Below are 25,175 nucleotides of genomic sequence, written 5' to 3'. Positions count from 1 at the left end.
ATTCAAAGCACTGCCATTACTGTCTAGAGTGTGTGGAATGGTGCACTGTGATTGGTTGAGCGGTTATATTGCGTCCTGCAGAGAAAGGAGACCAGTGTTTGTCGTGGTTGGGAAAAAAGGGAGAAAACCTGACCTAATAACTCTTCGGGTATCACATTTTGCATAAAATTAAAAGTGGGTTTTTCAGTACTGACTAGATACAATACTGATTTTGGTGTAGACTCAACTATTTTTAAAGTGGCTTTTATCACGTTTTGGAACCAAACTCTTAATTTCATCTTGGATGTATTTTTAAGATGGTGGATACAGTTTAAAAATGCATTTTACTATTTATTATTTTATTTAATTTGCTTAATTTCACCCTGCTAAAAAAAAAAAAAAAAAGTAACCTTCCCAAAATCAAAAAGCTGTTTTTTTCAGTCTGACCAAGCTGGTTTAGGCTGGATGTCCAGCTTGTCTCCCAGCCTGATCAGCTAAAGAAGTGGCCAAAACCCCTCTAAAACCAGCATGCTGACCTGATCTGGATGACCAGCTTAAGTCTGGTTTTATTTTATTATTTTATTTAGCAGGCATTTTGCAAAGGGACGAAAAGCAGACTCGGCTGTCTGTATATAAAATCGGTATCTACATTTATATAAAATTTGTGTGAACAGCCCATAACACAACCCATTCGAATCGTTTAGATCGAATCATTCAAAAGAACCGGTTCACCAGCATGACTCTTTGGCGAATTGAACGTCACAACAGTGTGAGTGAACGCCTCCCTTTCGTAAACTGCACGGATTCTCAAAACAAAAAGCAGATGCAAAGCTGGTGGAAATAATCAAACACTAATGAAAAGCAACGTTTACCACAACGCATTTATTACGCGTTCAGATGAAGCTGTACGCCCGGTCATGAGCGAGTGTTTTCGGTGGATGTAAGGTGGCATTGAGCGAGTATGAGGCTCTTTGTAAATGAATAAGAGATGAACGCGGCTGTATCCAGGCTGGCAGACCGCGCGCACGGACGCAGATCGACACTGCGCAGTAAATATCAGCTGGACTGGGTTTGGGGAGGTTGGGTCGGGTTGTGGAGCTGTTGAGGCGGATGGTTTAGGAAGAAGAGAAGGAAGAAGCGCGCTGAACCCGCACAGAGGCCATCAGCTGCGCACATCAACTGCGTGCTTATTTGAGCTCTCAATTCACCATCACCTTTATTTGAGTGTAAGTTACAACATTTACATCTCCATACGGGTTTCATTTAGATTTATTGCTAAATTAATATATGCATTAATATGCACCAGGAAATATTTACATTTTACTATATATTTTAGACTTTAACTGTGCCATGAACTGATTGTCGGATAATTTGGCCCTCACAAATGCTACAGGTTCTGGGTGTTTTACAGTTGGTTTATGGATGAACTCAACAGAAACCGTATGTGCATAGAATTCAATTCATTGTTGGGAGAATTTGGACCCCAAATGGTTCAGGGTTTCATGTGTGCATATGCTTGAACCAACTAGTGACACACTAGGTTGAAAGTTGGTTATTTTTTCTTGCACAGAGTAAATCACTGCCTCACACAACCAGATTCATTTGACAGTATTTATGCAGATTTTGTTTGTGTTAATTGCCAGAATTGATTGGCAGTGTTGCATAGGGATTTAAAAAAAAAAAAAAAAAGGAAAATGCAAATGTGTAATAACAAGTGTTTGTTTGTTTAGGGTTTTGATTGAGCAATTGTTTTTATACGTTAAATCTACATCTGTATTTTATAAAATATGCATACATATTTGTAGCTACTTCAGCAATTCCGAGGTTCAGTAAAGAAACCTCCAAAACAACAGTGGCTTTTGTAGGGTTTTTGAGTTGAGTCCTTATGGTCCTTTAGAGTTGAAAACATGATTTGTATTGATGGAGTAATATGATGTTCTTATGGCCTGTTGTGGAGGTGAGGTCACATTTTATGTTCCAGTTAAAAACTTTGATGTTGGAAAAAGATTATTTCGTGATATGTGTGTGAGTGTCTAAGTATCGAACCGATAAGTGAATTTGGCCAATATCTTAGAGATGATAAATTATGCATTATTTCCTGCAGAGACACTTCAGATGCATACTGTTCACCGTGATGGTTTTTAATTGCTTAAAATATCATTGAAAACACTTCGAAAGTGAAAATAGTTAGGTTTGTTTTCCTTGTTTCAGTGCGTTGTTGCGGGAAGAGCCAAGAGCGCATCCACAACAGAAGTTAAACATTCTGATTAGCACGTAACTTAGTTCGAGTTAACGTGTGGATTTGGTCTTTTTGTATGTATATAAGTTGTAATATTATATTTATGTTGTATAAATATCTGAATATATGATACGTTTCCCCGTCAAATAAGCTGGCAGCACTTCAGTTTACTGGTGTTCATTCAGCTCTTCAACTTCAGCACACACAGCTTGTGCACAACAGCAATGCACAACATTAATAACTATAATCGGGAATGTCATAAACATAATATTATAAAGAGAACATTACCATAATAAAAAAAAGGGATGCATAAAAAAGGGATTTTAGGGCTGCATTGATCCGATACTCGGGATCGGTATCGGCTCCAATCCAGGCATTTTCTACGGATCGGGTATCGGGCAGACGAGACCGATCCAAATCCGATCATGTGTATACTATTCTGTGTTATTGTTGAGCTTCATGAAAGGCACAAAAACATTATAAAGCACATTTCAAGTGTTCTGAAGCTATTCCATAGTTCAATGTGAGTTACAGATTAATATTGAAGTCATTTAATTCAGTTCACATAAACTCTTCTCTCCGCTGCGGATGTCTGTCATCCTTCATTCAGCAATCAAACTGCATGCCACGTTCGTATACTACAGTCGAAGCAATGAAACTCTCTTCAAGAGCGCACAATAACTGTAATATTTTCCTATAAAGATATTGAGATATATATTGTATGTCGAGATCTATCAAAATATTGCCCAGCCCTACCCCTGACAATGTAAAGCGCTTTGAGTGCCTAGAAGAGTGCTATATAAATGTAAGAAATTATTACTGAAGTGTAACAATTTTATTTAGACTATAGGCCTATAATTCATTATAGGCTATAATAAACCTGTTTTAAAATACATTTTTAAAACATTTTCATTGAGGAGTAGCCTAACAATTTTTTTTCCTCACAGGCTGCGAGTCACAGTGTGTCAGTTATGTGATGCGCTATGAAATTGTTGGCCTTTAAATGTATTAATATTATATTATCTGCAAGTACATTTATTTTTTATTTTTTAATGTGCTTTACAAGTGCACATTCAATACAATATGCCGCACGTATTTTTCTAATTGTGTTTCCCTGGTTTTTGTAATAGTTTAAATACTTTTTTTTTTAATTCAGTTGTTTAAAAAATTTAATTACATTTTTTTTTTTTTACTTTTATTATTTTTTTAAATGTAATTTATAATAACATTGACAAATTATCTATGATGATTTGGTTGACAGTGTATGGTTACCGAGTTTGTGTGCCCATTCGCTTGATGGCATGTGTCGTCCCATCAGGCCATCGTTTAGCCTGAGTGGTCTGAGAAGGGTAAGGTCTGTCAGTGGAGGCATTAGACAGGATTTAGCCATGCTGCCTCAGACCTGGAGCGCTGAGTCAGTCATCCGCTGCCTGAATGGCTTCGAAAGGAAGTGCGCCTAGGACTGGACAGGATGTAAGATCATTAGCTAATGCATCTTAGGTGAGGTGACCATTCCTGGCAGTGTAACAGTCACAGGCATCGGCACAACAAACAGATCGTCTGAAGTCTGCGCGCAGAGCTGATATCGCCCTTCCCCATTACTTTAGGCATGCTGGCATAGTCCAGTAACCAGCAGTTAAAGTTGAATGGACCGTACTAACTGGACGAATGGAGGGGTAAGGTTTATGGTTGCATGTTCAATTGTTTCTTTGCTTGTTTAGCCTTCGAAAGGTTTTATTTCTACGTTTTATGGTTTATACTATGCATTGTGGGCTTGTATTCCCAAAACATAATCGGCAGAAGAATGTGAATACTAATGATACATTCAAGTCTAAACTGACAGACGACAAAACAATGGACTTTGACTTTGCGAATAACATAAATTACATTAATGGAGGGATCCATATATTTATATGATCATCAAGTTTCATGAATATCATAAAGGCAACATACACTGTACAGCTAAATTCGGTTGCCAGTTCACCTTTTATACAATTTATAACTATAATTTAGTCATTTTGTACTTTGATTTTGTCATTTGTCAACTTTTTTTTCAGTTAGTCAAATCATACTCAACGGAATAATGTGAATTTTAATGGAGCATTCAATTCAAGTCAGAAAAATTGCATTTATGAATTGAATGTGCATTATCTTGACAATGTTGTTATGAATTAGAAATTCTGAACCTTCATTTAAGCCCATTGCATAAATATGTGGCACGTAGTGAAGGGCTGGACGATTATGGCTAAATTCAAAACCTCGATTAATTGAACATTTTACCTCGATTACGATTAATGAATGATTATTTTGTTTCTGTTTTGTTTTTTTTGCCCTCATAGTCCACTGACAAGGTTTGTACTGTAAGCAGGTCCATAGCTGGGGATAGCAGGGCCCCGGTGAAGGTTGTACCAGTGGGCCCTGTTTGAAAGTGTTTAATTTGTATGTTCGTTCTGTTTATTTGTTTGTGCTATTTACACAGTGTTTAAGTTTTTTCAAGTTTGTAAGTGTCCAGTTACAGAGACCGAATAATTAAATGTAAAATAGCACTGTAAAAATTAAACATAAAGTCAAACCAAAATTTATTCAGACACCTTCAACTTTTCTCACATTATCAGTTTATTTGTTAGAGTTTAGAAAATGGTAATAAAATATGACAAGAACTCAGAGTTAAACTGTCAGAACAAATTCATCTTGATAATTTCAGATAACTTTGATTGTTATCCATTACATATCTTTCTATCAAACAAAACTTCATACAAGAGTCAATACTTTGTTGGCCAATTACCAAGCAATGATTAATTGTGTTCAGTGTGAAAAGGCCTTAGCAATTCGGTGAAGGAGAGCTCAGTTCAGTGTTACTGTCTGTGAGACGCGGCTCTCTCTCTCGTGCGCACCGAACATAGCGCGAGTAACCAGCTGCTCAGTTCAGCTTTTCCGTGTCTTGTGTTTGAATGCTTTAAAGTCTTTTGAATGGTTACATTTGCAAGTGGCCAGGCTTAATAACATGTGAAAATGATACGCTTTCATGACGACACGCAGCAACGTTCTGTCAACTGTCCTGAGCATCTTTTTAGACTGGCCTCAGCCAGACGGTTGAGATTGACTAGTAAAGGGGATATTTTTTCCTATTGAAAGCGCGATCTGACATCATAGCTCACTATCAGCAGTTATTTTATCTATGTTTGTATCATTTCTTATAGATTATTGCTCAGTGTAAGAGATAAATAAAGATCAGATAAAGATAAATTAGCACAGTACCAGTACGAGTGATTGCGTGTGTGAATTAGCTCGCGTGCTATCACTATGTGTTGAACAGGCGTTCACCTCCGTGTTTTGCTTTTATGCCACTGATTGGAGAGCGGAGTCATGTGACTACACACGCGGTAGTATGGTTTTTAGAGGGAAGTATTAACAGGATTAAAAAACGGGAATAACCGACATGGGAAAATAAAGTCGGTTAGAGGTTCTGAATTTCGGTTTCGATTACTTTTCGATTAATCATCCAGCCCTAATGTAGTGTCTATATTGATTCAAATTTGATGAAATTATTATTTTTCCATTTACCATATTTTTCGGACTATAAGTTGCACCGGACTATAAGTCGCATTTATTTAGAACCAAGAACCAACAGAAAACATTACCGTCTACAGCCGCGAGAGGGCGCTCTATGTCTTCAGTGTAGACTACAGGAGCACTGAGCAGCATAGAGCGCCCTCTCGTGGCTGTAGACGGTAATGTTTTCTGTTAGTTCATTTCTCTTGGTTCATGTCAAATTAATTTTGATAAATAAGTCGCACCTGACTATAAGTCGCAGGACCAGCCAAACTATGGAAATAAGTGCGGCTTATAGTCCAGAAAATACAGGACAATAAAACTAGCTAAAAGTGGCATGTACAAGATACGGCAAAATGCTTCTTTCACTGATTAAGTTATTATACTTTTCCCCTAAAGCATCTGTAATCACAAACAAAGTATGATCAAAATCCTTTTAGCCTATCAAGGGGTAAAAGACAAGGTCCCCCTATATTTCTATAGCATAAAGAATCTATTTAAGGTGATATTAAATGCTAACAATATGAAGAAACTTATGAGCATCATATGAGACAATGTCATACGATGTTGTAATTACAACTAGTTGAAAATAAAATCTATAGATATAAAATACTTAAAGGAACACTCCACCGTTTTTTGAAATAGGGCTTATTCACATTATTTCCTACATTTAGATAGGTGGGCAAATGCATTTTTGTGTCAGTGCATGCATTGTTTTAGTTTGACTGGGTCGGCGTTAGCTTAGCTTAGCACAATGAATGGAATCCTTTGTTGCCAGCTAGCATGGCCTGAGTAAAAGTGATCAAAAAAATAAAAAAAACCCACCTAATTACTTCTTGTGGACTGCGTATTCACAACGAGTACGAATAGCGATCCAGATTAACACTAGGCGATTTCCTAGGCAGATATTGGCTTGGGACTATATTATGGGGAAGCACAGGCGAAGCACTGCTGCTTAGGCGAAGCACTGCTACTTCGGGGCAGAGAATCACGCAACACATGAAATCCCACGACTTCCGTCAACATACCGACGTGAATAGTAGCTGCCTGCCTGGCTATTTTCCTTACAGTACACGAATGGCGATGAACATGGCTGATTTTGAGAGAGACGAAGAGGGTGACTTCTCAGACAGTCAAGAACCAGAACCATACCTATTTGAACCAGAGTTTACAGAAGACGAGCTGCGTGCTTTGGAAATAGAACGACAGTAGGAGACTGCGGTCAAGCCAGCCGCACTTCAGAAAAACACCGTCAAGCCAGCCGCGAGTGAAATTTATATGCGCGTGTATTAGTTGCGATCGCTCAACAGCCTGAGGACGTGAGGATGAGAGCCAACATGAACTGGTGGTGTGAATGTGGGGGAATATGCCAATCTATGCCGACGGAAATAGAGTGTCTTTGCTGTAGAGAGTGGGACATGTTTTTGCCATTGATGACCAGGCTCAACACGTCAGATCAAGATGAGCGTGCCCGAAGTTGTGTCACATCTACAGAGGATTTCACGGCGCTGATCCATTCTGCAGTACTCGATTTTTTTTTCCGGTGTGACAAAGTGAACTGGAAAAAACGCCCCACGCCGAATGGACCAAATGGACAGCTGTCCACAGAGTAAGTGATTATTTTAATCATGACGCATGTATAGATCGACCCATATTATACCTGTATTCACATAGAGTTGATGTTTTCATGTGTTGCGTGATATCTCTGCGCCGAAGTAGCAGTGCTTTCTTCTGTGCTTCCCCACAATATAGTCCCAAGTCAATATCTGCCTAGGAAATCGCCTAGTGTTAATCTGGATCGCTATTTGTACTCGTTGTGAATACGCAGGCCACAAGAAGTAATTAGGTGGTTTTTTTCTATTTTTTTGATCACTTTTACTCAGGCCATGCTAGCTGGCAACAAAGGATTCCATTCATTGTGCTAAGCTAAGCTAACGCCGACCCAGTCAAACTAAAACAATGCATGCACTGACACAAAAATGCATTTGCCCACCTATCTAAATGTAGGAAATAATGTGAATAAGCCCTATTTCAAAAAACGGTGGAGTGTTCCTTTAAAGCATATCACAGTGTTAACATTGAAATTTAACCTATATAAATGTGCACTATTAGGCGCATATTCAATCGTTTGTGCAGAGAGTGGAAGCTGCGGGCTTCAGGACATTTGTGGAAACATATTAAATACTAGGGCTGGTCCAAATACCACTTTGACCTTTGAAGCTTTGGTAGTAATCAACACCATATATTCGAAGCTTCGGAGGGAGGAAATGAACATATTCTTCTCTCTAATAAAGGCTGAAATCTCTGTGTGTCTGTCTGTCTGTTTGCATTTATATTATGTCAGAACTGTTCAAACAATTGACTTCACGCATGGTAGGTGTGCTGCTGCAGACCCAAGGGAGTGCAGTGTCGCATTTTGGTGCAATATTGACACACGACACATTCAGAATTGATCAACTTTTAATAAACTACAGAAGAGTGCAAGCCGGGAGCTGTGTGCCTCACGCGGGCAGGGCTTATATGCTCATAGACAGACACTGCACTAGTGATACAAAACACACAGGTCTGTTAAGAGCACAACTTTAAATATAGACAAATTATTATTTGGCAGGGCTACTGTATTTTTTTATGGCTGCTGTATTCACAAGTATTTTCCAAGCAAATTAAGTGCACTTTTTTTTATCATGAGTAAAATTACTGATTAACAATTTGATGTTGTCATTTTCAATGTTCACTGTTCATTTTGTGTGTGTGTGTGTGTGTTCTTGTGGGTGGGATGTAAAAAAGGGGAAAAATATAAAATTAAGAGGTGCATTGTTGTTTGCAAATCCAAGTACTTCATTAATGTGGTATGTTTTTAAATAGATTCAAAGTCCTGCTCTGTGTAGTTCTGCTGTGTGTGGGACATCAAGAACATTACTGACCTAGTTTTTCTTTATACTTTACCCTTCTGATTATATCCCAATCATCTCAGCGTGGGGTGCTCTGGTGTGAAAATATCCTGCTGACCATCACATAAAGAACTCACATCAGAGGAGAATAATAAAAAATTAGTTATCTAACACTCCCTGTCAGCTCCTCTGGTAGTGTGAAACTCCTCTCCACCCTATTTAGTTTCACCTGCTACCAACACCTACTGTGATGCTCTCAAAGGAATCTGAGACTAATTGATGTTTTCTCCTGCATGGAGCCCGAAATCTCCACTTTACGCTTGTACTGTGAGATGTAGGTTACTACTGAGCGAACCACTGATAAGGGTTGAAGTATATTTTCTCATCAAAACATTACTTATTGCTTTTGTAACTGCAGGTTTAATGCATTTGTTTCCTGCATTAAACAGTCGGTATAAATGTATATATAAATGCCACCTCAGATGCAGATTCTTGTGCCATCTCTGTATTGCAAACAAAAATTTTGTGGATAAAAAATTATTTTAATTGGTAGCCCTATAGTGTCTTATCTTTTACATTTATTGATTAAATGTATGAATTTGACAGAAAAGATTAGGGATGCACCGATACTTTAATTTTTGGTACTCGTCGTTACCAAAGCCAATACCTTTATTTTCATGTTGCTGGGCTTTTTTAGCGGCGCTTTAACAAATTTGCGATTGCCTCAGAGTCTGTCCCCTTAAATTTCATATGAAAACGGAGGCAGACCAGTCTCCTCCCCGTCTTTCAGCATGCTCATCAATCCGCAGACTGCGGCGAAGCAGCGCAAGCGGACTCAAACACAAACAGAGGCAAGGTGTTTGTTTATCGATAGATTGTTAGAATATCTGCATCTGTGCAGTTCATTGTCATAAATGCAGTTTACAAAGGTAACAGGAGAGCAATCGGTTTCCCATCTACTGTAAAGTTTTTGCTCTGTTCACCGCTCATCACAGCTGTTTCCTCCAGCGAAAATTTAGCCCTTAACACATATGAGCAGATACTTTAATTATACTTATTTAAATATACTTAATTCAATTATAATTACTTTATATATACACTACTGTGCAAAAGTCTTACGCACGTTAGTATTTTCACCCCAAAGAAAGGTGTTTGGCCAGTTATTTATATATTTTGCTGTGGTGTGGCAGTCGAAAATATCAGTTTACATTTCCAAACATTCATTTTGCCATTAAATTGAATAATAATCTAGTGAGATTTGTGAATGCACAAGCATTCTGACAACAGCCGGTGCTTCACATGGAGACCTGATCTCACTAATCCTGAGACCTGATTAAATTCTCAAGTTGATTGATATTAAAATTAATGGCAAAATGAATGTTTGGAAATGTAAACTGATTTCCTACTAACACACTACAGCAAAATATATAAATAACTGGCTTAAAACTAGGGATGCACTGAATCCAGGATTCGGATTTGGATTCGGCCAAATTACTGGGCTTTTTGACGGGGTTCGGTTTCGGCCGAACCTTAGTTATTTTTTTTATCGAACCGAACCCTAGATTTGCACTACGCTGGTCGTCGTCACGCGGCCGTTGATTGCGTGAAGGTGTTTATGAGGAGGAACACGGCCCGACAGTTCCCTCTAAACCAGGGGTTTTCAAAGTCTAAGACAGAGGGCCTCCCTTTTGACACAACTTACCCAATGGCGCCCCCCCCCCCCAACACACACACAAACACAAAGATACAACACACAGAACAATGTCAGACTGTTTACTCACTTTTATTATTATTTTTGCAGTTATTTTTAGAGTAATAACAAGTACCGTAGGTTAATATAACGTTTTTAAAACTAAGAATAATGAAACAAAAACAATGATGGATATTTTTTTTTTTTTTTAGCAATTTACAATTCCAAGAACTGTCCACCCCAGTCAAAACAGTCAGATGACCTGTAACAGAGAGTGTGGAAAGAACTTTAAACAAGGTCAAAATTTAAACATCTCTACTACTGATTAATATGCTTGCATAATTATATCCCTACCTTAATGAGCGGTATGCATTTGATTCCTTGCTGTGCAGACTAATTCGTGGTTGCAGTGACGTCAGAAACAGATGAAGGTCATCCTCCACTTGAAGACGTGAACGATATTTGTTCTTGATGAATGTCAGAACAGAAAATCCTGATTCGCACAAATACGTTAAAACAAATGGTAAAATTTTCCTGTGTCCTTTGTGAAACATTATGTTTGGTTTTGTATAAAAAAATTACCCAGATCGTGAAATAAATTTATTAGCTTTAGAGTAAGGGAAGCACAACTTGGGAAATGAGAGCATCCAAGGAATGTGTAAAGCTATGGATTTATTTTAAATATTTGTAATGTTCTTTAATGTTATCCATAGTTTTTTGTGACTCTTTTTTTAAAGTATCATTTCAGGCACCATTTAGGCACCGGTACCATTTTAAAAGTATCGAAATGGCACCGGTATCATAAAAAACCCAATCCTAGCAGGGAACGACTCGTTATAAATTATGTGATTACGGCGTACTATTATGGTGATTTAATTTGCATCATGCTCACTGTACGCTGACCCTCGCATACAAAAAAAAAAACATAATTTCAAAGCAAACTAAACACGTTTGCATCGGTGCAGGATGATAGAGACAGACACTTCTAGCCTAGCGCATTTCATACAGTTTGCTAGTTCCACTTATATGGCTGACGTTTAAAATAAATGTTATTTATAGTGAATGCCTATATAATTTTACAAGCCCTTTTCCTCACTCTAGAGCTGTAAAGTTCTTGGAGGTTAGGCAGGAGGGCACCAATAATCCTCTCAGCAGCTCTGACCATTCGCTGGGTCAGTTTGGCTGAGAGAAGATAAGGCATGATAATATTGATATGACCGAGATGAAGTCCACAAATAAGATCCATGCATAATTCCCAGGTCTGTCGAGGTGTTGCAGGATGTAATGCAGTCCATTGATGGTCTGTAGGTAAACTATAGAGGATCCAGCAAGGGTCCAGTGACATTCTTCGGGGAAGGCTAAGACCAGTTTTTCTAATTATTTCATGACCACAGACCTGAAAAAGACAGGTCTGTAATCATTAATCATTGTTATCAAGTCCAGTGATTTGGGTTTTTTGGGGACCGGAATTATAGTGGAGCTTTTAAAGCAGCGGGGAACATGGGAGAAGATGGGGGCCAGTTAGTCAGTAAAGACTTTTAGACAAACTTTTAGACACTGTGTGCTTTCCACAACCATGAAGTTCTAATATTTGGTTTCCTAAAAGCTTAACTAACCAACACCCAGCTAATTTGATTCATTTATCTTTAACATGCCATTGGAAAGAGCACAAGCTACATCTCACAATGCTTTTCACTGTCTGCTGTTGCTGTTGTTAAATAGAGCAGCTGCTCCTCTGAGGATTTTCTGAGAGTGACGTACAGATGCAGTACGCAGGTGAAGTAATGATGAAAAGTTTCATTTGAAGCTTTGCATAACTGTGACGAGGGCTAATTTTAGCTTTAAAAAATGTGAAGACAGAAAAAAATCCTTGAAATGTCTGATGGTGTCGGTGAGCACAGCGCTTCTCAAGTGTTAGTGTGACGTCTGAAAAACTGTGGTGAGCGTAATCTGTATCTATATTAAAAAAGATTATTCTGTCATCATTTACACACCATAATGTTGTTCCAAACCTTTCAATTGTTGAACACAAAAGAAGATATTTAGAAGTATGTTGGTAACCAAACAGTTGATTGTAGTTATTAACTTCTGTAGCAAAAAAATAAATAAATACATAATAATAATTATATATATATATATATATATATATATATATATATATATATATATAGTGGAAGTCCAAGGCTACTGTCAACTGTTTGGTTATCAAAATTCTTCAAAACATCTTCTTTTGTGTTCAGCAGGACAAAGAAACTAATAGAGTAATGACAATGAATAGGTGAATTCAGCAAATTATCATTATGAAAACATAATTTAAATAAAAGAGATATTTTTTTTTTTTTGGTCTTTTACCATCGTTTGAATGTCACCACATCCAGCACATGTGTAATGCAGCACATTTATACTGGCTTGCATGTTCTGTTTGACAGTATGAGCAATCCTGCGCTCTTGAGAGTAACATTACAAAAGCATGCTTCACGGAAAGGTAAACATACTTCAACCGCCCTTCTTCCCGTTTTCATTGAAAATGACATTTCCCAGGAAAGTTCATCACTGCCACACTTTTAAACAATGCAACAGAGATGTGTGGGAGAGTGAGTGAACACCATGGTAGTTACATAAGAACCAGACCGCCCAGTGGGACCTTCTCAACTCGACAGCCTTACTTGCCCATTTATTTATTTTTATCTTAAGCCACATTCACAACAGCGTATTCACATGGTTAACTAAACTGCCATCAGAAATGTTAGTATACTTCCGTTCAAAAGTTTGGGTGAAAATGTAGAGTGAAAAATGTCATCATGAATGCACAAAAGAGAACAAAGGCGTGTGTCAAAACTTTCAGTGAATAATGACAGACAATTTTTCTCTGTATGAAGTTTAACAGCACCAGTCCTCATGCACTTGGATTTTATCCAGAATGTTCAAAATTCCTTTTGTCTTTCACAGAAGAAATACTGACATACAGGTTTGAGTAAAGGATGTGTAAATAATGCCATTTTTGGGTAAACTATTTTTTAAAGATCTCTGCACCAATCAGAGTACATCTAAAAATGTAAACAGTATATGGCTACAGAAGTCATTAAAGTATTATGTTTATGATCTTATGCCTTGGCTGTGTTCATATGTCATATCTGATAAATGGTTTTCATTTTGTCTCTATCATTTGCTCTGTCTCCTCTGTAGTTATGTAACTTCCCCTGCAACGTCTGATCTTGATCACATTTTCTCTCCAGACTTTCATTGCTTTCTCTTCTGTTTCTTATTTGCTCTTTCTCTGTTTTTCTCTCCACTTCTCTATATCTGGGTAATTGGATCCATATTAAACCAGAGCACTGTGATTTGTTACAATGGCTTCACTCTGTCAAAAGCAAACTACTTGTGGTGTATTTGAAAACATAAAATGAAGAAATTAAACATTGTAAATTTCTTGGAGATAAGCAGAACTGAATTTGTTCTTTTTATAGGCAGCATCTAACTGATAAAGTCCCTGTTCAAAAAAATGCAGTGTTGTATTATGGTATTAGATGCAATTGTTTTTATATACCATATGTGTCTTAAGTGTCAAGTTTTTGAAATTGAGATTTATAAAGTACATCATCTGAAAGCTAAATAAGCTTTCCATTGATGTATGGTTTACTAAGATAGGACAATATTTGGCCGAGATACAACTATTTAAAAATCTGGAATTTGAGGGTGCAAAAAAATCTAAATCACCTTTAAAGTTGTCCAAATGAATTCTTAACGATGCATGTTACTAATCAAAAAATACATTTTGATATATTTGATATATGTAGTGTAGGAAATGTACAAAATACTGTATCTTCAGGGAACATGATCTTTACTTAATATCTTAATGATTTTTGGCATAAAAGAAAAATGGTACTGATTAATCATCACAATCATGCACTGTAGTGTTTACTTCAAAACATCATATTGGGATTGGGCAATATCTATAACTGGTCTATAGACACAGTGAGACAGCTCGTGGATGATTTTGGCAGTTGTATAAGGCTCTTGCGTTTGGTTGTTGGCCAGGATGTCCTGAGGTAAGTTGGGCAGGCCACATCACTCTGTGTTTCACACCCTTTTGGAAATCTGCACTGACAACTCGACCAGAAACAGCTAATTTAGGAGCCTCTATGCTTTTAGAAAGCAGGGCTGACTGAGAGAGAGAGAGAGAGAGAGAGAGAGAGAGAGAGAGAGAGAAAGGGGGGGAAAAATGGTAGTGTCATCATTCAAATAAGAAAGAGCGTTACAGAAGGATTACCCAGTGATGCTTCTGGGCAGTATTTTAAGATATTTTGTGTGTGTGTGTTTCTACCTTTTCAATATATTCATTTTTCCCTTTTCTTTTAGACATCACTCATCCTCCCACTATGTCTGCTGCTACCTGGCCCATTGACCAAACTCCAGCATGGAATCCCACCATGTCTCAACCCATATCTTGGACCTGAAGGCAAAGCGGAGATCAGATTTTTAACATCCTAATCTTATCTTAATCTTATTCCACATTTAGCTTCTACAAATGGACAGGAACAATCCAGCCTGCATTAAACGAAAGGAAGTAGTGATGTCCATAGCAGGCCATTCAGACAGAAACTATTATGATACTGAGAAAGTTTCTATAATCAATTCATTTGTGTCTTTCAATGCTTTAATCCCTCGGAGACTGTGAATATGGACCGTTGTGGGTCCTGACTGGTGTCCAGCAGCGTTTGTTTTCTTTTTCATTTCTGGATTGGATGCTTATGTGATACTTCAGTGGCATAAACACAAGGATATTGGGTATTTCGGAAGTGGGTATATAATTGTCTTTTTAGTTGCAAAAGCCCAATTCCACAGAACTTGAAAAAAAAAAGAAAATCGTGTCAATCCAAATCTCAACCTTGAGTTAAAGCCCATTGGCACATAGAAACAACCTCTGCATGTCTTCCACCATTTCTCAAAGACTTTGTAAATTAACTTTTGAGAGATCTGACTTGCATTGGATACTCTTCATTTTAGATGTTTTTTTTTGTTTGTTTTTTTTAAGGAAGGAAAAATACTTCTGCCAATAAGGGCATGTTGGCACTTTGTAAGGCAACTACAGGGCTAATAAGGCCAATTAATAAGGCTAATAAGAAACAAGCCCTGATATACTTCGATCATTCCTCAAAGACTTTGAATGTGAACCTTTGAGAGATCTGACTGACTGATCTGATCAATCCTTCAATCTTCTGGATTAGTTGTGTTTAAGATACCATAAACCCTAGATTGTTAAGGGTTTTGGAAATCAAGTTTACTCATCGTTTTAGATGACACCAACACTTTCAGAGAACTTAAGGAAGGAGAACATTTCTGTCAACTAGTGCTGTTGGTGCCTCTTGGCCGTGAACCCATATCCCGACCCCTTTCTCTTCTTTTTTGGCCATTTGGCACCTATTTCTTACCTTCATCTCATCCCGACCTTCACCATTCGCCCCTCACTTGCCACGGCAGTCCTCCCTCACCGTTCCTGCCCCCACCCTCCTCCTCCTCATCACCCTAAACCTTCCCAGCACCACACTTCCCACCCCTCCAATCAAGTCACCATGGCCACAGGTACTACCACCACCGCCCGTGAACATCTCCTGGTGGTGCGGAGGCGCAGCCCGCACATGCGTTACACACTGTGCCCAGAAAACCTTCGCAGCCTTTCGGCACAGGGTGGCTCTGGGAATGGGGTGAACTCTAGAGAAGGAGTTTCTGAACCGATGGGCCTGCAGCGGGCCAACAGTGACACTGACCTGGTGACATCGGATAGCCGTTCCTCCTTAACTGCCTCTACATACCAGTTTACGCTTGGGCGAGGGCAAAACCTGGTCATCTCTTGGGATATCAAGGAGGAGGTGGATGCCACTGACTGGATTGGGCTGTACCACATTGGTAAGAGGCTTTGGGGTCTGGGTAAACTCTGTTGAAAGTAATTCCTTTTTATGGAAGGTAGACTTATATTTATTTATTGTGAATTACTTTGCATTCATTTTTATCACTGGCTCTTTTACTTTTGTTATGGAAACACTACTTGCAGGACTTTTATAATGCTCCAATGCATGATTTCTGTGGAGCTAACAGAATTACAGAAAATAATAAACACTCCCCCAGTCTGGTCAAGACTTAGCTTTGTTTGATCTAATGTTGTTAATTAAGGATACTCAAGCAGGCAAATTGCAATTACGTTTGGAGGTAAAGGTTTGTTGTCTAAAAATAGTAATTTTTCATGCAAAGAATGTAACCTATCATTGTTGAGCAGTTTAGAATGTTTTGTTAAATTTTTATCTGGGGTTCATTTTTATCTGGTTAAAGTTAATTGAGTAAATGTTTAAATTACGTTTTGAAAGATATATGAACAGGTTCTCAAAATTAGAGTTAGAGAAAAAAAATTCTGGGGTGAAAAGGAGGATGAATGCTGTAAAAATATTATTCTCTTTTGCTGCTCCATTGATTTGAATACAGACATTCTCTGACCCAGAGGTTTTTTTATGACTAATTGCATGAGTCATTGCATGAGTGGTTCTGGTAATGGTATATTATAATATAATATAAAATAATATATAAACATCCATGTTTAATGGGGACATTCCATAGCCATAATGGTTTTTCTACTGTACAAACTATTTTCTATTTCCCTACCCCAATATTGCTATCTTTGTGGGGACAATTTGTTCCCCTAAGTTTAAACCTGAACCACACACACACACAAACGCTTATTTATTGATATTTAAGCTAATTAAATATTTTAACAAATGAATGGTGCTTTGTCATTTGATTGGACTCAAACCAATGTAAAATTGTTTTCAAATGGGTAAAAACCACTGATCTATAATGACCTCATGAAAGTGAAGCCACTGCGCACCATATTGGTAATCCTTAGTGTGTGTAAACATTCTATTGAATTAATAGGAAATTGTATTTTTTTATGAGAAAACATCACATTACAAAGCCAGCGTTAAAACATTCATTACAGTAGCAAACATCATGAACATGTTAAACATCAGACAGACACAACCTCAACATGTATATAACAAATGACAAAGTGCTCATTCTGAAATCTGAAGAAAGATTTATGCTTTGTATACTTTTATTTTCCTTGTAAAGTTATTCATTGTTTATATCATTTTGTTATAGTGTTTTTATACGTAATTCGAATTTCTTTCCTGTTGTGATGGTTAGCGGTGCATTAGCGTGCATTCCCCGTAAATTAATTTGTTGTCTGACTACATGAACCGAACCGTGACATCTGTACTGGGATGGTTTGAGACAAATATTTTTACCAGTACACCCCTACATTACAAATAATATAACAGAAACCATACATTTCTGCCTTGCACAGTAAATACTGTCATACTACCCACTGTGTGGGTTTATTAAGTTGATGAAGCAAGTGAATGAGCAAATTAAAACAAATGGATTGCTGTCTCTGTTATGCACTGGGTGAATTGCACGGTGTTATTAGCTACATTTTATCTTGTCTTCTCCTCCGCACTTGCACTGATGGTTGAATCTGTTTACTCAGCACTATTTCTTGAAATTATAATTGCTATTATTAAAGCTCCAATATGTAGGAATTTTGTAATAAAATTTCCGAAAATAACTTGCACAGTGTGATATATTTCCTCCAGTTGTGTACTTACAATATCTCAAGAGTCTCCAAAGATTTTTTATTTCAGAGAAATTCCGATTTTAAATAACTGGCCGTCCCAGAAAAGAAATGTCGCCTCTCAGTGACGCAATGTCCGCTCTATACTTTTTTACCGGTGTAGACCATGTGATGTTCCACCACACCGGAATATCATATGGTCAAATGCGGAAGTGGTGGTTATGTTATAGCTGCGCGTATGGTTTGGTTGTCGTTGTTATGGATCACGATTACTCTTTGGCGAGTATTGAAGTGCCAGTAAAACGTAAGCGTCCATATTCGGATACATGCAGACTGTGTGACAAACCGAGGAATAAAACCAGGATAAATATCGGCCAGGCGTTTACGAGATGGAGAGAGCTGCGCGAAAATCTTGGACTTGACAGAGACTCTGCTCTCGCGAGTGTATTGATAGACAGGTAAGCAAATAAATTATTTATTTTGTTATTGTACGAGTAACGTAATAGTTACAGTAAAGTTGATTTTTATAGATATGAATTACACCACATGCCTGTACATTCTGTCACTGTAGCATTTTTTTATCACTAACGTTACCTGTGAGAAAATAACATAACGTGGCAAATGGACTGTTATATTGCTCTTTCAGCGTCAGAGAGGACCCGGGAGAGAGGGGTTACATATAGTATATCATTTCACGTTCCTTGCAGTTCATTAATTATGATGACATAAAATAATACGATCAGATATACAGGTAATACAAAAACGAATAAATTACCTCATCCGTGATCATGATTCGTTTATCCAATTTAGATACATTGCTATGGTGAAAACGCATTAAAAAGGACATCTCCCATCATCACCTGCTTCATAGCGTCATCAAGCTTTGCCTTTGTTATTGTTGGAAATGCGCCCTCTTGTGGTCAATTACAAAAATTTCATACTGGAGCTTTAATTCTGATTATCACAATTTACATTGAATGATGTTTATATCATTGTTTGATGCAAGTGCATGCTGTATTTTTATATGGAATAAACAAGCTGAAATCACTCTAACAGAAAAACATTTTGTGCTTTTCTAAAGTATTGAGCCACAAATGTCAACTATACATCGGATTGGTTTCTTCTTTAAATCATAAAAAAGTAAAAATATGAATGGTATTATAATGTTATACTAAAACTTAAATTAAAATAATGGGGAAAATCCTTAAGATAACATGTAGAAAGAAAAACACATCTTAAGCACACAAAATAACATAAGTGGACTTTGAATGATTAATTGCCGTTTTGAACGATTACGTAATGGTGGCATCCTTAATTTTAATTGCGTTTAAAAGTTTTTATTAATTGTTCAGCCATAGCTCACATGCTTTTTTCAGGATTTATGGATGAATGAAAACTTGTGAACAGTGTTTATTCAAAATAGAAATCTTTTCTAACAATATAAGTCTTTACTATTACTTTTTAAATTAATTTTACACATCCTTGTTGAATAAAAGTATTGATTTATTAAAAAAAAAAAAAGAAAAAAAATACTGACCCCACACTTTTGGATGGTAGTTTATTGTTAAAAAAGATTCCTATTTTCAATAAATGCTGTTCTTTTTTAACTCGTTATTCATCAAAGATGAAAGATATGCAATGTTTAAAACATTAAAATAGTAATGTTTCCAACTTTTGACCAGTACTGTACTTCTGTATGATAACAGAAAACTGGCTAGCAGAAAGAGCATCACAGCTTGAGCTAGTTTGTACCTCGTAAATTGTCGATTAAAGTGCTAACTCGCTTAAATTTTTCATATCTTAATTTTACTGGCTTTATATAAATGTAACATTTATATGCCACATCATGCATAACATTACCAATACTGGTTATTTAATGGTTCATTTATGTTTGACTATTCTATATTATGCATGCACGACTGTACTGAGCTATATTTCTGTTTTCTGTATGAAGTAGGATTTTTTAAAGACCCAATCAGATGGAAGCTGGTTGTTTGTATGATCAGGGGCATGTTGAGTTGAGCACTTAAACAACTAAGGTCCATTACCTTCAAGACAAACCCTTTACCATTTGTTTGTTCTCAAGACCCTTAGAAAAGACTTTAAGCCCTTGAGAGAACAGGCTTGAGGTGTGGCACTATCGATCAGCCACCCTATGTTTTTTCACAGCTGTGCGTTTATTATGAGATCTATTGTCTCCTGGTGGAGGCCTTTCTTCTTCGTCATATTTATGAATGTCAAATATTTACATGATATTTCCTGACCCAGATGAGACGTGTCTCGCTAACGTTTGGGATTCGAAGAACCGTGGGGTGAACGGCACTCAGAGGGGACAGATCGTCTGGAGGTTGGAGCCCGGACTGTACTTTATGGAACGTAAGCAAGAGTTTTGAAAGGTCATATGCACTTCCCTTTTCAAGGATCTGGGTTTTGTTGAAGAATGGGTTTGACGAAGTTTGCAAGGTTATTGGTGTCAAATGTTTGGTACACTACCATTCGAAAGATTGAAGACAGTAACAGATATAATATTCGGCATATTAAAAATGATTTCTGAAGCATCATGTGACACTGAATACTGGAGTAATGATGGTGAAAATTTAGCATTTTCATCACAGGGATAAATTGTATTTGTAAAACAGTTGTTTTAAATAGTAATACTACAGTATTCCTGCTTTTATTATATATATATATATATATATATATATATATATATATATATAAATTATATATTTTTTTTAATCAAATAAATGCAGCCTTGATGAGAATAAGAGACTTCTTTCAAAAACACCCTAAACTTTTGAACAGTTGTGTAGATACTTAAAAACTTCAACAGTAAAAGAACATATTATGTGAAGTCTTATATAATTTTTTCATGCAAATCTGTTAGTTCTCTTTATGTGAGATTAATCTGCCTATTTACAGTATGTAAAAACATAACAAACAATGCTAGAATGCTTTACATGTTGGTCAGACAAACGTGTCCTGTACTACTCTGCAATATATATTTCTGTATTTTATATATTGTATTGTGTTGTATTTTTTGTATTGTTCAAGAACAAGTAAAGCTGAAGTTAGATGCAAATTTAAGCAAAATAGTTGTGATCACAGATAAGAATGCTCTTATTACTAAATGTGTTTAAAAACTTTTGAATATATTAAGGATCCGATGCCTTGAATCTCATGAACTTCTAAATCATGATTATTTCTTGTTTGAAATGCTCAGTGGACACTGTAAAAAAATATTTTGTTGTAAGTTGTAAACAAGTTTGACAAGAAAACACTATTTCACATTTTCTACTTTACGATTGTATGTTCAATTCAACCTCAAAACGGAGTCAAAATAGTTTCCAATTTTTCAGTGTAGCAGCCTTGGAACTTGAATACACCACTTTATTTCTCAGCAGACTGATAAATCCTGTGCATATTGATTCCTGAGAATTACATGAAGCCAGCCAAACAGATTTCAGCTTGTCCTTTTGAGAAAGCGTTGCCATTTTTGTGTGGATTGTGGATCAGCCATATGAGCTCTTAGAAACATGTACTTGTGTTTATATTTCACAGCGGAGACCAAAATCTGTTTCAAATATTACCATGGAGTGAGTGGAGCGTTGAGGGCCATAACACCCTGCATTACTGTCAAGAACCCTGGAGTTACAGTAAGTGTGTGTGTCTGTGTTACGTATTTGACTTAAAAGTATTAGGATGTTTGTTGATGTTGGTTATTTTATAATGCTTCGAAATGGTGCACAAGTGCTGCAGATACATCTTTCTTAGTCTTTCTCTGCCTGCGTGTCTGCAAGCTGAGGTTTGCTTTATGTGCTTTATCAGGCGCTGGAGTTGACTAAACTCCACAGAGACATATCATGTTCGCAGGCATGCAGGGAATGCACAGGAAGTAGAGAGCGCTCTTTGATATGCTGAGTGCCTGGCTGCCGACAAAGCCACAGAACTAGTGTAAAGGGCACGTTCCACCCTCTGTGACATGAGCCTGAATTTAAACCCCTTGTTTTTGTCCTATGGAAGTGATTGAATATGTCAGATCATGTGATCTGAGGCGTGCTGAAATGCGGATCTGTGACTCCTCGAGCAAATAGAGTAGATTAACTTATGAGTTCATGAGATGGAGATATTTTCTATGATCTGATTTTTTGACTTGTATTTTGAAAATGTATGTTTAGGTCAAATTAATGTTGCTACTTTGTATGGTTTGGATCGATGCAGAACACGTTTTGAGAGAATACACACCCCAAACTACTGACTTAAGTGAGAGTTTCATGTGCAATGGTTATCATATGGAAATTATAATAGCTCAGTCTCACCGTCATTCAGAAGCCATCAAGTTGGGGCTCTGCAGCTGAACAAGAGTCTCTAATCATAAATCAACACACTGCCACATCAATGAGCAGGAACATTATAATGCTATTGGAATATTCATGACAACGATCCTGAACCCCTCTCTTGCTAATATATTACATAGTTTCAACCAAAATGCAGCTGTAATGTATTACATTGAATAAATATGCGAAATCACTATTAAATACATGAGATCTCCTTCAAGAAGATTTATTTATTTATTTATTGTTTTGCATTGAAATAGGGGTTAATGCCAGATTAACACAGTTTTATTGTAATCACTATTGCAGAAACTATTTGATATGATTTCAAATATTAATACAGGTCTGGGATTCTCTGGGCATTGTAAACCACAAACAAAAAAAATAAAACCATAAAAACTATTTTAACCTGTTAACTGTCACTCACGTTTTTGAAGATAGACATGAATGTGCATGATACAAACATTTTTATAATTCATTTTACGTAAATATTTTTATTATTAGAAATATTAACAGATAGTCACTTGTAATTACACTTTTTTAAATACAAACATATACAACTTACATTTTAACAAATAAACATCCACCCCCCATCCCACCCAAAAAAAAAAAAAAAAAAAAAAAAAAAAAAACAAACAAAAAAAAACAGACCCTTAAGTGCTATCCAGTGGTAAAAGTAGGTACTGAAGGCATAATAAACATATTAATCACAAGTATTTAAAAAGGCAATAAAAGGGGACCACATTTTTTCAAATAACACAATCTTGTCTATTAGGGTGTACCTGATTCTTTCCAAATGTAGTGTACTCGTCAACTCTGTCAGCCACAATTTAAGAGTTGGAACCTCTTTTTTCTTCCAAAACAAAAGAATAAGTTTTTTGGCAGAGATCAACCCATATGAAACAAACTGTTGTTGTACCCGTGTAAGTCTCAAAAATTCTTCGGAAATTCCAAATATAATTAATATAGGATCTGGTTCAATAGAAATGTGCATTGTATCTGAAAAAACTTGGAATATTTTGTTCCAGAAATTCTGTAATTTTGGACACAAGACAAAGCTATGAGACAGGCTGGCATCTAAAAATTGACATTTGTCACACAGTGGAGACACTTCTGGAAATATTTTATGGAGTTTACACTTGGAGTAATGAAGCCTATGAAGCACTTTAAACTGAATGAGACAATGTCTTGCATTAATGGAACATCTATGGACCAGTTCAAGACTTTGTTCCCAGATTTCATTAGGAATTTCTACTGCAAGTTCTTCTTCCCAGGCAGATTTAATGTTCTCCATAGATGGACTCTTCAGCTGTTCTAAGCCCTTATATAGCAGGGAGATGTTACTTCCATCTCTTAGACATCTTTCCAGAAATGTGTCCAGGTACATGGGTGTCGCGGTTACATAATTAGCAATATTACACTTCACAAAGTCTCTTATTTGAAGGTACCTAAAGAAGTGATTAGAAGGAATACTGTATTTCTCACACAGCTGCTGAAAGGAAGCAAATTTTCCATTTATATATAAGTCCCCTATGTTTCTTAACCCTACATTTTTCCAAAACTCAAATGCTCTATCTAACATTGAAGGGCAAAAAGAGGGGTTGGCTGAGATAGCGAGTAAAAATGACATTTGGGTGAACTTAAAATGTGTCTTTAACTGTTTCCAAATACGAACAGAGTTATGAATGACCGGGTTATGATTATAAAGTGAACTAGCTATACCTTTGGGTGATAAAAGTATTGCATTAATAGAATATGGGAGACATTCCTCCTGTTCCAACAACAACCAGTTCTCCTCCACTGGAGTAAAATCTATCCATGACGTCAAGGCCCTCAGGTTTGCAGCCCAATAATAATAAAGAAAATTAGGTAGGGCAAGCCCTCCCTGTATTTTGGGTTTACACAAGTGGTGCTTAGAAATCCTATGGGCTTTATAGTTCCAGACAAAGGGAACCAGGATAGTGTCCAGTTTTTTGAAAAATGATTTGGGCAGAAATACAGGAATGTTCTGCACTATATACAAAAATTGTGGGAGAAATATCATCTTAATTGCGTTTACCCTACCCACAAGAGAAATAGGAAGTGTTCTCCAGAAATTGATCATGGATTTAAGTTTAGATAACAGGGGTTGAAAATTGGCCTCAAATAAGCTGGAAAACTTTTTTGTCACCTGAATTCCTAGATATGTAAACTGTTCTAAAGAAATTTTAAAGGGTAAATGCTGAAGCCAAGAAGAATCTTTGATAGTAACTGGCATCAACACACTCTTGTCCCAATTAATTTTATATCCTGCAAATGTACCATAGTAATTTATCAGATTAAGGATATTTGGAATGCTGCTATTGGGCTCCGAAATAAATAAAATTACATCATCTGCGTATAACGCCACTTTATTATCAGTACTTCTGGTTTTATAGCCTTTAATTCCAGTATGTGTTCTAATAGCCTCAGCTAAAGGCTCAATCGCTAATGCAAACAAAAGTGGTGACAGTGAACATCCCTGTCTTGTACCTCTGTGTAATTCAAAACGAGAAGACATTGTTTGATTTGTGAGAATTCTTGCACACGGACTAGAGTACAACAATTTAATCCATGAAATGAAATTATATCCGAGATTAAATTTCTTCAATACGGCAAATAGGTAAGGCCATTCAATTTGATCGAATGCCTTCTCTGCATCCAATGACAAAATGGCTAGATCTTGCTGCAAGCCTCTTGAAGAATAAATAATGTTAAAAAGACGCCTAAGATTAGAGGAAGAGTTACGTTTTGGTATGAAGCCCTTTTGATCTGGATGAACCAAATTTCTAATTACTGTGTTTAGTCTGCATGCTAAAGTTTTTGCTAGAATTTTTTGATCTGTGTTTAA

General features: G+C 36.8%; 1 protein-coding gene across 2 annotated transcripts in view; it reads left to right on the top strand.

The window, feature by feature from the left end:
- The first annotated feature begins 744 nt into the window (after positions 1–744).
- Positions 745–25,175, top strand: part of LOC113102290 (E3 ubiquitin-protein ligase HECW2-like) — a 48,141-nt gene continuing 23,710 nt past the window's right edge. For both annotated transcript variants that reach the window (XM_026265789.1, XM_026265802.1), the window contains exons 1-4: positions 745–1,205; positions 14,711–16,258; positions 20,241–20,348; positions 21,534–21,628. In XM_026265789.1, coding sequence (XP_026121574.1) covers positions 15,925–16,258; positions 20,241–20,348; positions 21,534–21,628 — 537 coding nt within the window. In that variant the 5' untranslated portion in view covers positions 745–1,205; positions 14,711–15,924. The remainder of the gene's footprint in view (positions 1,206–14,710; positions 16,259–20,240; positions 20,349–21,533; positions 21,629–25,175) is intronic.

Source organism: Carassius auratus, chromosome 1 (genome assembly GCF_003368295.1).
Source record: "Carassius auratus strain Wakin chromosome 1, ASM336829v1, whole genome shotgun sequence".
Classification (NCBI taxonomy): domain Eukaryota; kingdom Metazoa; phylum Chordata; class Actinopteri; order Cypriniformes; family Cyprinidae; genus Carassius; species Carassius auratus.
The sequence above is the reverse complement of the archived record's forward strand: the minus strand, read 5'-3'. Positions and strand labels throughout refer to the sequence as shown.